We start from the raw sequence: 14,204 nt of genomic DNA on the forward strand, positions 1-14,204 counted from the left end.
TACAAACCAGATCTAATGCACCATCTGGGTGTTGACAGCTCACTTGTTTTGTTTGCTCATTAAGGTCATTACTTGAGCTAACTTTGCAAGTGAGTATGCTTCTAGGCACAATTATGAACTGAGACAATTTTTAGTGCATTGGACCTTGTTAGTGCTACGGTATATATGATTTAACTGTAGTCCCATACAGCTCCATACCAGTAAAATTACCTTTATTTTCATAAGAGCACAGCTTCAAAAAGTCATAAATGGTAATCTTGATATTAGAGTGTTGTCTTTAATTTTTCTAGGTTCCCAGAGTACAGCAAGTATGACTCCCATGGATATGAATCCTAATATGGGTGTTGATGATTATGATGAAGATGTACCACCTACCTACTCGATGGTTACAGGTAAGCATCATGGGATTTGTCACACAGGTACAAGGTAAAACTAGCTGGTTGATGTGTAACATTTGTGAATGTGATCTGCAACAGTTGTGCGTTCTGTTCAAACAAATTCTAAAAACAAGAACTACGTGTCACTTGGTCCATTGATGTGTGTGTGTGGTGTGTGTCGTCAGAACTGAAGAAACAAACATTTGGTGTATACTGGCACTCTGTATGGCTAGTTTATATTGATGCATTCTGAGTGAGACGCATGTAGTTCAATTCATGCAGTCATGCCAAAATATTGAAATTTATTGTAGGTATAGGGACGGCACCAATGCCAAGAACATCACCATTACGTACCGTACAGAGCGCTTCATGTTTGCCCAGTATGGCCGTTACTAGTACAACTGTTACATACCCACGACGGCAAATGAGTGACCCAGTTAAGACAAATATCAGGAATGCCAATGATGTGAATAAGTTTATTGTAGGCGACAGGTATGTATTAGACTCTACCAATGATTTTATTGTGTTACTACTCTGGATCCAAGTTGCTGTTTCACTGTTACTTTTAAATTTAATCTTATTAAGTATGACCTAGACAAAGTACCATATGCAAGTACCAAGATGGGAGTAGCAAGTTGTAAAAATGGCCTATGCAAGGGGTCAAATGTATCATTAGCGAGTGGCGAAAAATGGCCTATTCGAGGTGTTAAATGTATTCTTTGTGAGTGGCAAAAACAGCCCAGGGAAACGGACATATGCAAGGGTGAAATGAGTCATTTGCGAATGGTAAAAACAGCCCAGGGAAACGGACATATGCAAGGGTGAAATGAGTCATTTGCGAATGGTAAAAACAGCCCAGGGAAACGGACATATGCAAGGGTGAAATGAGTCATTTGAGAATGGTAAAAACAGCCCAGGGAAACGGACATATGCAAGGGTGAAATGAGTCATTTGAAAATGGTAAAAACAGCCCAGGGAAACGGACATATGCAAGGGTGAAATGAGTCATTTGCGAATGGTAAAAACAGCCCAGGGAAACGAACATATGCAAGGGTGAAATGAGTCATTTGCGAATGGTAAAAACAGCCCAGGGGAACGGACATATGCAAGGGTGAAATGAGTTATTTGCGAATGGTAAAAACAGCCCAGGGAAACGGACATATGCAAGGGTGAAATGAGTCATTGGCGAATGGTAAAAACAGCCCAGGGAAACTGACATATGCAAGGGTGAAATGAGTCATTTGCGAATGGTAAAAACAGCCCAGGGAAACGGACATATGCAAGGGTGAAATGAGTCATTTGCGAATGGTAAAAACAGCCCAGGGAAACGGACATATGCAAGGGTGAAATGAGTCATTTGCGAATGGTAAAAACAGCCCAGGGAAACGGACATATGCAAGGGTGAAATGAGTCATTTGAGAATGGTAAAAACAGCCCAGGGAAACAGACATATGCAAGGGTGAAATGAGTCATTTGCAAATGGTAAAAACAGCCCAGGGAAACGGACATATGCAAGGGTGAAATGAGTCATTTGCGAATGGTAAAAACAGCCCAGGGAAACGGACATATGCAAGGGTGAAATGAGTCATTTGAGAATGGTAAAAACAGCCCAGGGAAACGGACATATGCAAGGGTGAAATGAGTCATTTGAGAATGGTAAAAACAGCCCAGGGGAACGGACATATGCAAGGGTGAAATGAGTCATTTGCGAATGGTAAAAACAGCCCAGGGAAACGGACATATGCAAGGGTGAAATGAGTCATTTGAAAATGGTAAAAACAGCCCAGGGAAACGGACATATGCAAGGGTGAAATGAGTCATTTGCGAATGGTAAAAACAGCCCAGGGAAACGAACATATGCAATGGTGAAATGAGTCATTTGAGAATGGTAAAAACAGCCCAGGGAAACAGACATATGCAAGGGTGAAATGAGTCATTTGCAAATGATAAAAACAGCCCAGGGAAACGGACATATGCAAGGGTGAAATGAGTCATTTGCGAATGGTAAAAACAGCCCAGGGAAACGGACATATGCAAGGGTGAAATGAGTCATTTGCGAATGGTAAAAACAGCCCAGTGGAACGGACATATGCAAGGGTGAAATGAGTCATTTGCGAATGGTAAAAACAGCCCAGGGAAACGGACATATGCAAGGGTGAAATGAGTCATTGGCGAATGGTAAAAACAGCCCAGGGAAACTGACATATGCAAGGGTGAAATGAGTCATTTGCGAATGGTAAAAACAGCCCAGGGAAACGGACATATGCAAGGGTGAAATGAGTCATTGGCGAATGGTAAAAACAGCCCAGGGAAACTGACATATGCAAGGGTGAAATGAGTCATTTGCGAATGGTAAAAACAGCCCAGGGAAACGGACATATGCAAGGGTGAAATGAGTCATTTGCGAATGGTAAAAACAGCCCAGGGAAACAGACATATGCAAGGGTGAAATGAGTCATTTGCGAATGGTAAAAACAGCCCAGGGAAACGGACATATGCAAGGGTGAAATGAGTCATTTGCGAATGGTAAAAACAGCCCAGGGAAACGGATATATGCAAGGGTGAAATGAGTCATTTGCGAATGGTAAAAACAGCCCAGGGGAAACGGACATATGCAAGGGTGAAATGAGTCATTTGCGAATGGTAAAAACAGCCCAGGGAAACGGTCATATGCAAGGGTGAAATAAGTCATTTGCGAATGGCAAAAACAGCCCAGGGGAACGGACATATGCAAGGGTGAAATGAGTCATTTGCGAATGGTAAAAACAGCCCAGGGAAACGGACATATGCAAGGGTGAAATGAGTCATTTGCGAATGGTAAAAACAGCCCAGGGAAACGGACATATGCAAGGGTGAAATGAGTCATTTGCGAATGGTAAAAACAGCCCAGGGAAACGGACATATGCAAGGGTGAAATGAGTCATTTGAGAATGGTAAAAACAGCCCAGGGAAACAGACATATGCAAGGGTGAAATGAGTCATTTGCAAATGGTAAAAACAGCCCAGGGAAACGGACATATGCAAGGGTGAAATGAGTCATTTGCGAATGGTAAAAACAGCCCAGTGGAACGGACATATGCAAGGGTGAAATGAGTCATTTGCGAATGGTAAAAACAGCCCAGGGAAACGGACATATGCAAGGGTGAAATGAGTCATTGGCGAATGGTAAAAACAGCCCAGGGAAACTGACATATGCAAGGGTGAAATGAGTCATTTGCGAATGGTAAAAACAGCCCAGGGAAACGGACATATGCAAGGGTGAAATGAGTCATTGGCGAATGGTAAAAACAGCCCAGGGAAACTGACATATGCAAGGGTGAAATGAGTCATTTGCGAATGGTAAAAACAGCCCAGGGAAACGGACATATGCAAGGGTGAAATGAGTCATTTGCGAATGGTAAAAACAGCCCAGGGAAACAGACATATGCAAGGGTGAAATGAGTCATTTGCGAATGGTAAAAACAGCCCAGGGAAACGGACATATGCAAGGGTGAAATGAGTCATTTGCGAATGGTAAAAACAGCCCAGGGAAACGGATATATGCAAGGGTGAAATGAGTCATTTGCGAATGGTAAAAACAGCCCAGGGGAAACGGACATATGCAAGGGTGAAATGAGTCATTTGCGAATGGTAAAAACAGCCCAGGGAAACGGTCATATGCAAGGGTGAAATAAGTCATTTGCGAATGGCAAAAACAGCCCAGGGGAACGGACATATGCAAGGGTGAAATGAGTCATTTGCGAATGGTAAAAACAGCCCAGGGGAAACGGACATATGCAAGGGTGAAATGAGTCATTTGCGAATGGTAAAAACAGCCCAGGGAAACGGTCATATGCAAGGGTGAAATAAGTCATTTGCGAATGGCAAAAACAGCCCAGGGGAACGGACATATGCAAGGGTGAAATGAGTCATTTGAGAATGGTAAAAACAGCCCAGGGGGAACGGACATATGCAAGGGTGAAATGAGTCATTTGCGAATGGTAAAAACAGCCCAGGGGAACGGACATATGCAAGGAATGTTTGAGAATGGTAAAAATATAATTTGCTGCAGAATTAATATTTATTCATATGTACAGTAATTCAAACCGCAATCGCCTGGCTATATATTGTTTTGAAATTGTGTCTTTCACATAGTGCTTGTAATATGGCGTTAATCTGCAATTCCCTTTAATATATTACTGAACAACATGCTACAAGAAAATCAAAAAAGCAATGTGAACTTCACCATTATCACCTAAAAGTGAAACAATATCAGTCATTTTCTTTCAAACAAACCACACAAGAGTAGTACTTTTGACATGTTCAAGGTGCAAAAACACACTGACAGTGACAATGGTACATTATTGAAATTTTTGAAAGTACTGATAAATATCCAATCTTAAAAAAAAAACGCTTTGCATGTCTCATCATAGACCCTCCAGTCTATGGTACCATGAATGGATCTACATATAGTTTTGGACTCCTGTGTGCAAAGCACACAATGGGAGTCTTTGCAGTTAGTGTGTGTGTATGTGTGTCCGTCCGTCTGTTCCACTGATATCTCAAGAACCATAATTTGATTTTTGATGAAATTTAATGTCTCAAACAAGATTACTTTGAAGCATGCCATTGTACACATTTTTTTTTACCGATGTTAACTATACTTGTATGATTATTTCAACACCAATTCTTATTTTAACGAAACATATAACTTATTACTACTTGTTTATAATTTGTTATGAGTTCTTTAAACCTCATACAAATTGAAATGTTTAGGTCTAAGTGTTTAGGTATTGAGGCCGTAAACACACTCCCTCTATTCTGGTCAAGCAACGGCGAACGTTCTGTTTCATTCCGGGTTGCATGTAAACAAACTTCCTGTCCACAACAAGGATATAGTGACAATGATGTAAACCTACGGGCTATCACTCAACATACACTTTATTTCTTCACGTATACTATCGATTCATATCAATGTATTATGCTGGAATTGTGTGCTAGTTAACAACCATCTTAGTTTTTGTGTCCATTGCTTGTGGCAAATTTAACACTTCTCTGAGGTGTGACTACTTTTCAAGCCTGCCATTGTTTTCACGGAATCAGCAGTGCGTGACAAAGGAATTCATTTTCATAGGCGTGACCTCTATGTGACCATGTGTTTTTACTAACGATAATTATAATTTTATGATTCTTTAACATATTCTTTATATATGCAAGTGTTCACAGTCAGTCATGACTGACAATCTTTTTGAGTCTAACCGTGAAGAAATCCATATTGAAGTATGTTGTTACACTGTTAAAATCCAGGTATTTACAAAGGAAAAGTGACTTCATCCGTGATGAATCTTGTCTAGAATCCAGACATTCTTTAACTCAAATAAAACATAGTTTACATCACGCAAAGAATAACCCTCGCATACGCCATTTTATCTGCATATAGAATATTTGCTATACATGTTGAAACTCATTTCACCCTTGCATACGTCTGTTTTTGCCACTCGCAAAGAATACATTTTACCACTCGCATACAGCACGTTCTGCTACCCCAATATGGTACTTTTTTTTAGGTATTACATACTTGTAAATATATATAATTTTAAAATGTCAATGGCACTAAATGGGTAGTTTCTTAATATCTCTACTATTGTGACAGCACCATTTAACATAAATCACTTACTGTACAGATCTATTTTGGGAAAAGCAATCCATAATAAAATCTGTCAAGTCTTTCAATCGTGTGATGCATCATGTGTTAGTTGTGTGTAAAATAGAAGCAGCAGATTCAAAAAATATATATCGAGAGTCATCATTTTATTCTGAACTGTTTATGATATACTTTACAATATTATAATAGGGCAGATACAACATGTATTTATTTTTATGTTTTAGCCCAACCACAGATGTCTTAGCACCCCATCATATTGATACAAAGAATACATTAACAAGACCTACTACATTGGGTATCTCACACTCTGCTAATAACCTTGCAAGATTGAACAATGGACCAGCTTCATTATCATCTTCAACTTCAAATCTGCGGATAAAAAAGAAATCAAGTGAGTGTATGGCGTGTGTGTCCCTGTCTCTTATTAGCAGACAAGATGGCAATTGAATTGTATGGTGTGTCTGTGTCCCTGTCTCTCATAGCAGACAAGATGACAATTGTATTGTATGGTGTGTGTGTGTCCCTGTCTCTCATAGCAGACAAGATGACAATTGTATTGTATGGTGTGTGTGTGTCCCTGTCTCTCATAGTAGACAAGATGACAATTGCATTGTATGGTGTGTGTGCCCCTGTCTCTCATAGCAGACAAGATGACAATTGTATTGTATGGTGTGTGTGTGTTCCTGTCTCTCATAGCAGACATGATGGCAATTGCATTGTATGGTGTGTGTGTGTCCCTGTCTCTCATAGCAGACAAGATGACAATTGTATTGTATGGTGTGTGTGTCCCTGTCTCTCATAGTAGACAAGATGACAATTGCATTGTATGGTGTGTGTGCCCCTGTCTCTCATAGCAGACAAGATGACAATTGTATTGTATGGTGTGTGTGTGTTCCTGTCTCTCATAGCAGACAAGATGGCAATTGCATTGTATGGTGTGTGTGCCCCTGTCTCTCATAGCAGACAAGATGACAATTGTATTGTATGGTGTGTGTGTCCCTGTCTCTCATAGTAGACAAGATGACAATTGCATTGTATGGTGTGTGTGCCCCTGTCTCTCATAGCAGACAAGATGACAATTGTATTGTATGGTGTGTGTGTGTTCCTGTCTCTCATAGCAGATATGATGGCAATTGCATTGTATGGTGTGTGTGTCCCTGTCTCTCATAGCAGACAAGATGGCAATTGCATTGTATGGTGTGTGTGTGTCCCTGTCTCTCATAGCAGACAAGATGGCAATTGCATTGTATGGTGTGTGTGCCCCTGTCTCTCATAGCAGACAAGATGACAATTGTATTGTATGGTGTGTGTGTGTTCCTGTCTCTCATAGCAGACAAGATGGCAATTGCATTGTATGGTGTGTGTGTCCCTGTCTCTCATAGCAGACAAGATGACAATTGTATTGTATGGTGTGTGTGTGTTCCTGTCTCTCATAGCAGACAAGATGGCAATTGCATTGTATGGTGTGTGTGTGTCCCTGTCTCTCATAGCAGACAAGATGGCAATTATATTGTATGGTGTGTGTCCCTGTCTCTCATAGCAGACATGATGGCAATTGCATTGTATGGTGTGTGTGTGTGTCCCTGTCTCTCATAGCAGACAAGATGACAATTGTATTGTATGGTGTGTGTGTGTCCCTGTCTCTCATAGCAGACAAGATGGCAATTGCATTGTATGGTGTGTCTGTGTCCCTGTCTCTCATAGCAGACAAGATGGCAATTGCATTGTATGGTGTGTGTGTGTCCCTGTCTCTCATAGCAGACATGATGACAATTGCATTGTATGGTGTGTGTGTCCCTGTCTCTCATAGCAGACAAGATGGCAATTGCATTGTATGGTGTGTCTGTGTCCCTGTCTCTCATAACAGACAAGATGACAATTGCATTGTATGGTGTGTGTGTGTCCCTGTCTCTCATAGCAGACAAGATGGCAATTGCATTGTATGGTGTGTGTGTGCCCCTGTCTCTCATAGCAGACAAGATGACAATTGCATTGTATGGTGTGTGTGCCCCTGTCTCTCATAGCAGACAAGATGACAATTGCATTGTATGGTGTGTCCCTGTCTCTCATAACAGACAAGATGGCAATTGTATTGTATGGTGTGTCTGTGTCCCTGTCTCTCATAGCAGACATGATGACAATTGCATTGTATGGTGTGTGTGTGTGTCCCTGTCTCTCATAGCAGACAAGATGGCAATTGCATTGTATGGTGTGTGTGCCCCTGTCTCTCATAGCAGACAAGATGGCAATTGCATTGTATGGTGTGTGTGTCCCTGTCTCTCATAGTAGACAAGATGACAATTGCATTGTATGGTGTGTCTGTGTCCCTGTCTCTCATAGCAGACAAGATGACAATTGTATTGTATGGTGTGTGTGTCCCTGTCTCTCATAGCAGACAAGATGACAATTGCATTGTATGGTGTGTGTGCCCCTGTCTCTCATAGCAGACAAGATGACAATTGCATTGTATGGTGTGTCCCTGTCTCTCATAGCAGACAAGATGACAATTGCATTGTATGGTGTGTCTGTGTCCCTGTCTCTCATAGCAGACAAGATGGCAATTGTATTGTATGGTGTGTCTGTGTCCCTGTCTCTCATAGCAGACAAGATGGCAATTGTATTGTATGGTGTGTGTGTGTCCCTGTCTCTCATAGCAGACAAGATGGCAATTATATTGTATGGTGTGTGTGTGTCCCTGTCTCTCATAGCAGACAAGATGGCAATTGCATTGTATGGTGTGTCTGTGTCCCTGTCTCTCATAGCAGACAAGATGACAATTGCATTGTATGGTGTGTCTGTGTCCCTGTCTCTCATAGCAGACAAGATGGCAATTGCATTGTATGGTGTGTGTGCCCCTGTCTCTCATAGCAGACAAGATGGCAATTGCATTGTATGGTGTGTCTGTGTCCCTGTCTCTCATAGCAGACAAGATGGCAATTGCATTGTATGGTGTGTGTGCCCCTGTCTCTCATAGCAGACAAGATGGCAATTGCATTGTATGGTGTGTGTGTGTCCCTGTCTCTCGTAGCAGACAAGATGGCAATTGTATTGTATGGTGTGTCTGTGTCCCTGTCTCTCATAGCAGACAAGATGGCAATTGCATTGTATGGTGTGTGTGCCCCTGTCTCTCATAGCAGACAAGATGGCAATTGCATTGTATGGTGTGTGTGTGTCCCTGTCTCTCGTAGCAGACAAGATGGCAATTGCATTGTATGGTGTGTGTGCCCCTGTCTCTCATAGCAGACAAGATGGCAATTGCATTGTATGGTGTGTGTGTGTCCCTGTCTCTCGTAGCAGACAAGATGGCAATTGCATTGTATGGTGTGTGTGTGTCCCTGTCTCTCATAGCAGACAAGATGGCAATTGCATTGTATGGTGTGTCTGTGTCCCTGTCTCTCATAGCAGACAAGATGACAATTGCATTGTATGGTGTGTCTGTGTCCCTGTCTCTCATAGCAGACAAGATGGCAATTGCATTGTATGGTGTGTGTGCCCCTGTCTCTCATAGCAGACAAGATGGCAATTGCATTGTATGGTGTGTGTGTGTCCCTGTCTCTCGTAGCAGACAAGATGGCAATTGTATTGTATGGTGTGTGTGCCCCTGTCTCTCATAGCAGACAAGATGGCAATTGCATTGTATGGTGTGTGTGTGTCCCTGTCTCTCGTAGCAGACAAGATGGCAATTGTATTGTATGGTGTGTCTGTGTCCCTGTCTCTCATAGCAGACATGATGGCAATTGCATTGTATGGTGTGTGTGTGTCCCTGTCTCTCATAGCAGACAAGATGGCAATTATATTGTATGGTGTGTGTGTGTCCCTGTCTCTCATAGCAGACATGATGGCAATTGTATTGTATGGTGTGTCTGTGTCCCTGTCTCTCATAGCAGACAAGATGACAATTGCATTGTATAGTGTGTGTGTGTCCCTGTCTCTCGTAGCAGACAAGATGGCAATTGTATTGTATGGTGTGTCTGTGTCCCTGTCTCTCATAGCAGACATGATGGCAATTGCATTGTATGGTGTGTGTGTGTCCCTGTCTCTCATAGCAGACATGATGGCAATTGCATTGTATGGTGTGTGTGTGTCCCTGTCTCTCATAGCAGACATGATGGCAATTGTATTGTATGGTGTGTCTGTGTCCCTGTCTCTCATAGCAGACAAGATGGCAATTGTATTGTATGGTGTGTCTGTGTCCCTGTCTCTCATAGCAGACATGATGGCAATTGTATTGTATGGTGTGTCTGTGTCCCTGTCTCTCATAGCAGACAAGATGACAATTGCATTGTATAGTGTGTGTGTGTCCCTGTCTCTCATAGCAGACAAGATGGCAATTATATTGTATGGTGTGTGTGTTCCTGTCTCTCATAGCAGACATGATGGCAATTGCATTGTATGGTGTGTGTGTGTCCCTGTCTCTCATAGCAGACAAGATGACAATTGCATTGTATGGTGTGTGTGTGTCCCTGTCTCTCATAACAGACAAGATGGCAATTGTATTGTATGGTGTGTGTGCCCCTGTCTCTCATAACAGACAAGATGACAATTGCATTGTATGGTGTGTGTGTGCCCCTGTCTCTCATAGCAGACAAGATGACAATTGCATTGTATGGTGTGTGTGTGTGTGTGTGTCCCTGTCTCTCATAGCAGACAAGATGGCAATTGCATTGTATGGTGTGTGTGTGTCCCTGTCTCTCATAGCAGACAAGATGACAATTGCATTGTATGGTGTGTGTGTGTTCCTGTCTCTCATAGCAGACAAGATGACAATTGCATTGTATGGTGTGTGTGTGTCCCTGTCTCTCATAACAGAAATGATGGCAATTGCATTGTATGGTGTGTGTGTGCCCCTGTCTCTCATAGCAGACAAGATGACAATTGCATTGTATGGTGTGTGTGTGTGTGTGTGTGTCCCTGTCTCTCATAGCAGACAAGATGGCAATTGCATTGTATGGTGTGTGTGTGTCCCTGTCTCTCATAGCAGACAAGATGACAATTGCATTGTATGGTGTGTGTGTGTCCCTGTCTCTCATAACAGAAATGATGGCAATTGCATTGTATGGTGTGTGTGTGCCCCTGTCTCTCATAGCAGACAAGATGGCAATTGCATTGTATGGTGTGTGTGTGCCCCTGTCTCTCATAGCAGACAAGATGGCAATTGCATTGTATGGTGTGTGTGTGCCCCTGTCTCTCATAACAGACAAGATGGCAATTGCATTGTATGGTGTGTCTGTGTCCCTGTCTCTCATAGCAGACAAGATGGCAATTGCATTGTATGGTGTGTGTGTGTCCCTGTCTCTCATAGCAGACAAGATGGCAATTGTATTGTATGGTGTGTGTGTGTCCCTGTCTCTCATAGCAGACAAGATGGCAATTGTATTGTATAGTGTGTCCCTGTCTCTCATAGCAGACAAGATGGCAATTGCATTGTATGGTGTGTCCCTGTCTCTCATAGCAGACAAGATGGCAATTGTATTGTATGGTGTGTCTGTGTCCCTGTCTCTCATAACAGACAAGATGACAATTGCATTGTATGGTGTGTCCCTGTCTCTCATAGCAGACAAGATGGCAATTGTATTGTATGGTGTGTGTGTGTCCCTGTCTCTCATAGCAGACAAGATGGCAATTGCATTGTATGGTGTGTGTGTGTCCCTGTCTCTCATAGCAGACAAGATGGCAATTGCATTGTATGGTGTGTGTGTGTCCCTGTCTCTCATAGCAGACAAGATGGCAATTGTATTGTATGGTGTGTGTGTGTCCCTGTCTCTCATAACAGACAAGATGACAATTGCATTGTATGGTGTGTCCCTGTCTCTCATAGCAGACAAGATGGCAATTGCATTGTATGGTGTGTGTGTGTCCCTGTCTCTCATAGCAGACAAGATGGCAATTGCATTGTATGGTGTGTGTGTGTCCCTGTCTCTCATAGCAGACAAGATGGCAATTGCATTGTATGGTGTGTGTGTGTCCCTGTCTCTCATAACAGACAAGATGACAATTGCATTGTATGGTGTGTGTGTGTCCCTGTCTCTCATAGCAGACAAGATGGCAATTGTATTGTATGGTGTGTGTGTGTCCCTGTCTCTCATAGCAGACAAGATGGCAATTGTATTGTATAGTGTGTCCCTGTCTCTCATAGCAGACAAGATGGCAATTGCATTGTATGGTGTGTGTGTCCCTGTCTCTCATAGCAGACATGATGACAATTGCATTGTATGGTGTGTGTGCCCCTGTCTCTCATAGCAGACAAGATGGCAATTGCATTGTATGGTGTGTCTGTGTCCCTGTCTCTCATAGCAGACATGATGACAATTGCATTGTATGGTGTGTCTGTGTCCCTGTCTCTCATAGCAGACAAGATGGCAATTGCATTGTATGGTGTGTCTGTGTCCCTGTCTCTCATAGCAGACATGATGACAATTGCATTGTATGGTGTGTCCCTGTCTCTCATAGCAGACAAGATGGCAATTGCATTGTATGGTGTGTCTGTGTCCCTGTCTCTCATAGCAGACAAGATGACAATTGCATTGTATGGTGTGTGTGCCCCTGTCTCTCATAGCAGACAAGATGGCAATTGTATTGTATGGTGTGTCCCTGTCTCTCATAGCAGACAAGATGGCAATTGCATTGTATGGTGTGTCTGTGTCCCTGTCTCTCATAGCAGACATGATGGCAATTGTATTGTATGGTGTGTCCCTGTCTCTCATAGCAGACAAGATGGCAATTGCATTGTATGGTGTGTCTGTGTCCCTGTCTCTCATAGCAGACATGATGACAATTGCATTGTATGGTGTGTCCCTGTCTCTCATAGCAGACAAGATGGCAATTGCATTGTATGGTGTGTCTGTGTCCCTGTCTCTCATAACAGACAAGATGACAATTGCATTGTATGGTGTGTGTGTGTCCCTGTCTCTCATAGCAGACAAGATGGCAATTGCATTGTATGGTGTGTGTGCCCCTGTCTCTCATAGCAGACAAGATGACAATTGCATTGTATGGTGTGTCTGTGTCCCTGTCTCTCATAGCAGACAAGATGACAATTGCATTGTATGGTGTGTCTGTGTCCCTGTCTCTCATAGCAGACAAGATGGCAATTGTATTGTATGGTGTGTCCCTGTCTCTCATAGCAGACAAGATGGCAATTGTATTGTATGGTGTGTCCCTGTCTCTCATAGCAGACAAGATGGCAATTGCATTGTATGGTGTGTCCCTGTCTCTCATAGCAGACAAGATGGCAATTGCATTGTATGGTGTGTCTGTGTCCCTGTCTCTCATAGCAGACAAGATGGCAATTGTATTGTATGGTGTGTCCCTGTCTCTCATAGCAGACAAGATGGCAATTGCATTGTATGGTGTGTCTGTGTCCCTGTCTCTCATAGCAGACAAGATGACAATTGCATTGTATGGTGTGTCCCTGTCTCTCATAGCAGACAAGATGGCAATTGCATTGTATGGTGTGTCTGTGTCCCTGTCTCTCATAACAGACAAGATGACAATTGCATTGTATGGTGTGTGTGTGTCCCTGTCTCTCATAGCAGACAAGATGGCAATTGCATTGTATGGTGTGTGTGCCCCTGTCTCTCATAGCAGACAAGATGGCAATTGTATTGTATGGTGTGTCTGTGTCCCTGTCTCTCATAGCAGACATGATGACAATTGCATTGTATGGTGTGTGTGTGTCCCTGTCTCTCATAGCAGACAAGATGGCAATTGCATTGTATGGTGTGTGTGCCCCTGTCTCTCATAGCAGACAAGATGACAATTGCATTGTATGGTGTGTGTGCCCCTGTCTCTCATAGCAGACAAGATGACAATTGCATTGTATGGTGTGTCCCTGTCTCTCATAACAGACAAGATGGCAATTGTATTGTATGGTGTGTCTGTGTCCCTGTCTCTCATAGCAGACATGATGACAATTGCATTGTATGGTGTGTGTGTCCCTGTCTCTCATAGCAGACAAGATGACAATTGCATTGTATGGTGTGTCTGTGTCCCTGTCTCTCATAACAGACAAGATGACAATTGCATTGTATGGTGTGTGTGTGTCCCTGTCTCTCATAGCAGACAAGATGGCAATTGCATTGTATGGTGTGTGTGCCCCTGTCTCTCATAGCAGACAAGATGACAATTGCATTGTATGGTGTGTCCCTGTCTCTCATAACAGACAAGATGGCAATTGTATTGTA

The 14,204-nt window shown here is 42.7% G+C and overlaps 1 protein-coding gene across 1 annotated transcript in view; it reads left to right on the forward strand.

The window, feature by feature from the left end:
* Window positions 1-14,204, forward strand: part of LOC100366516 (stromal interaction molecule 1-like) — an 81,546-nt gene that overhangs the window by 58,163 nt on the left and 9,179 nt on the right. The window contains exons 11-13 of the mRNA XM_085498132.1: window positions 291-392; window positions 689-869; window positions 6,246-6,412. Coding sequence (XP_085354258.1) covers window positions 291-392; window positions 689-869; window positions 6,246-6,412 — 450 coding nt within the window. The remainder of the gene's footprint in view (window positions 1-290; window positions 393-688; window positions 870-6,245; window positions 6,413-14,204) is intronic.

The sequence above is a fragment of the Saccoglossus kowalevskii genome, chromosome 4 (assembly GCF_978046115.1).
Source record: "Saccoglossus kowalevskii chromosome 4, keSacKowa6.1, whole genome shotgun sequence".
Classification (NCBI taxonomy): Eukaryota; Metazoa; Hemichordata; class Enteropneusta; family Harrimaniidae; genus Saccoglossus; species Saccoglossus kowalevskii.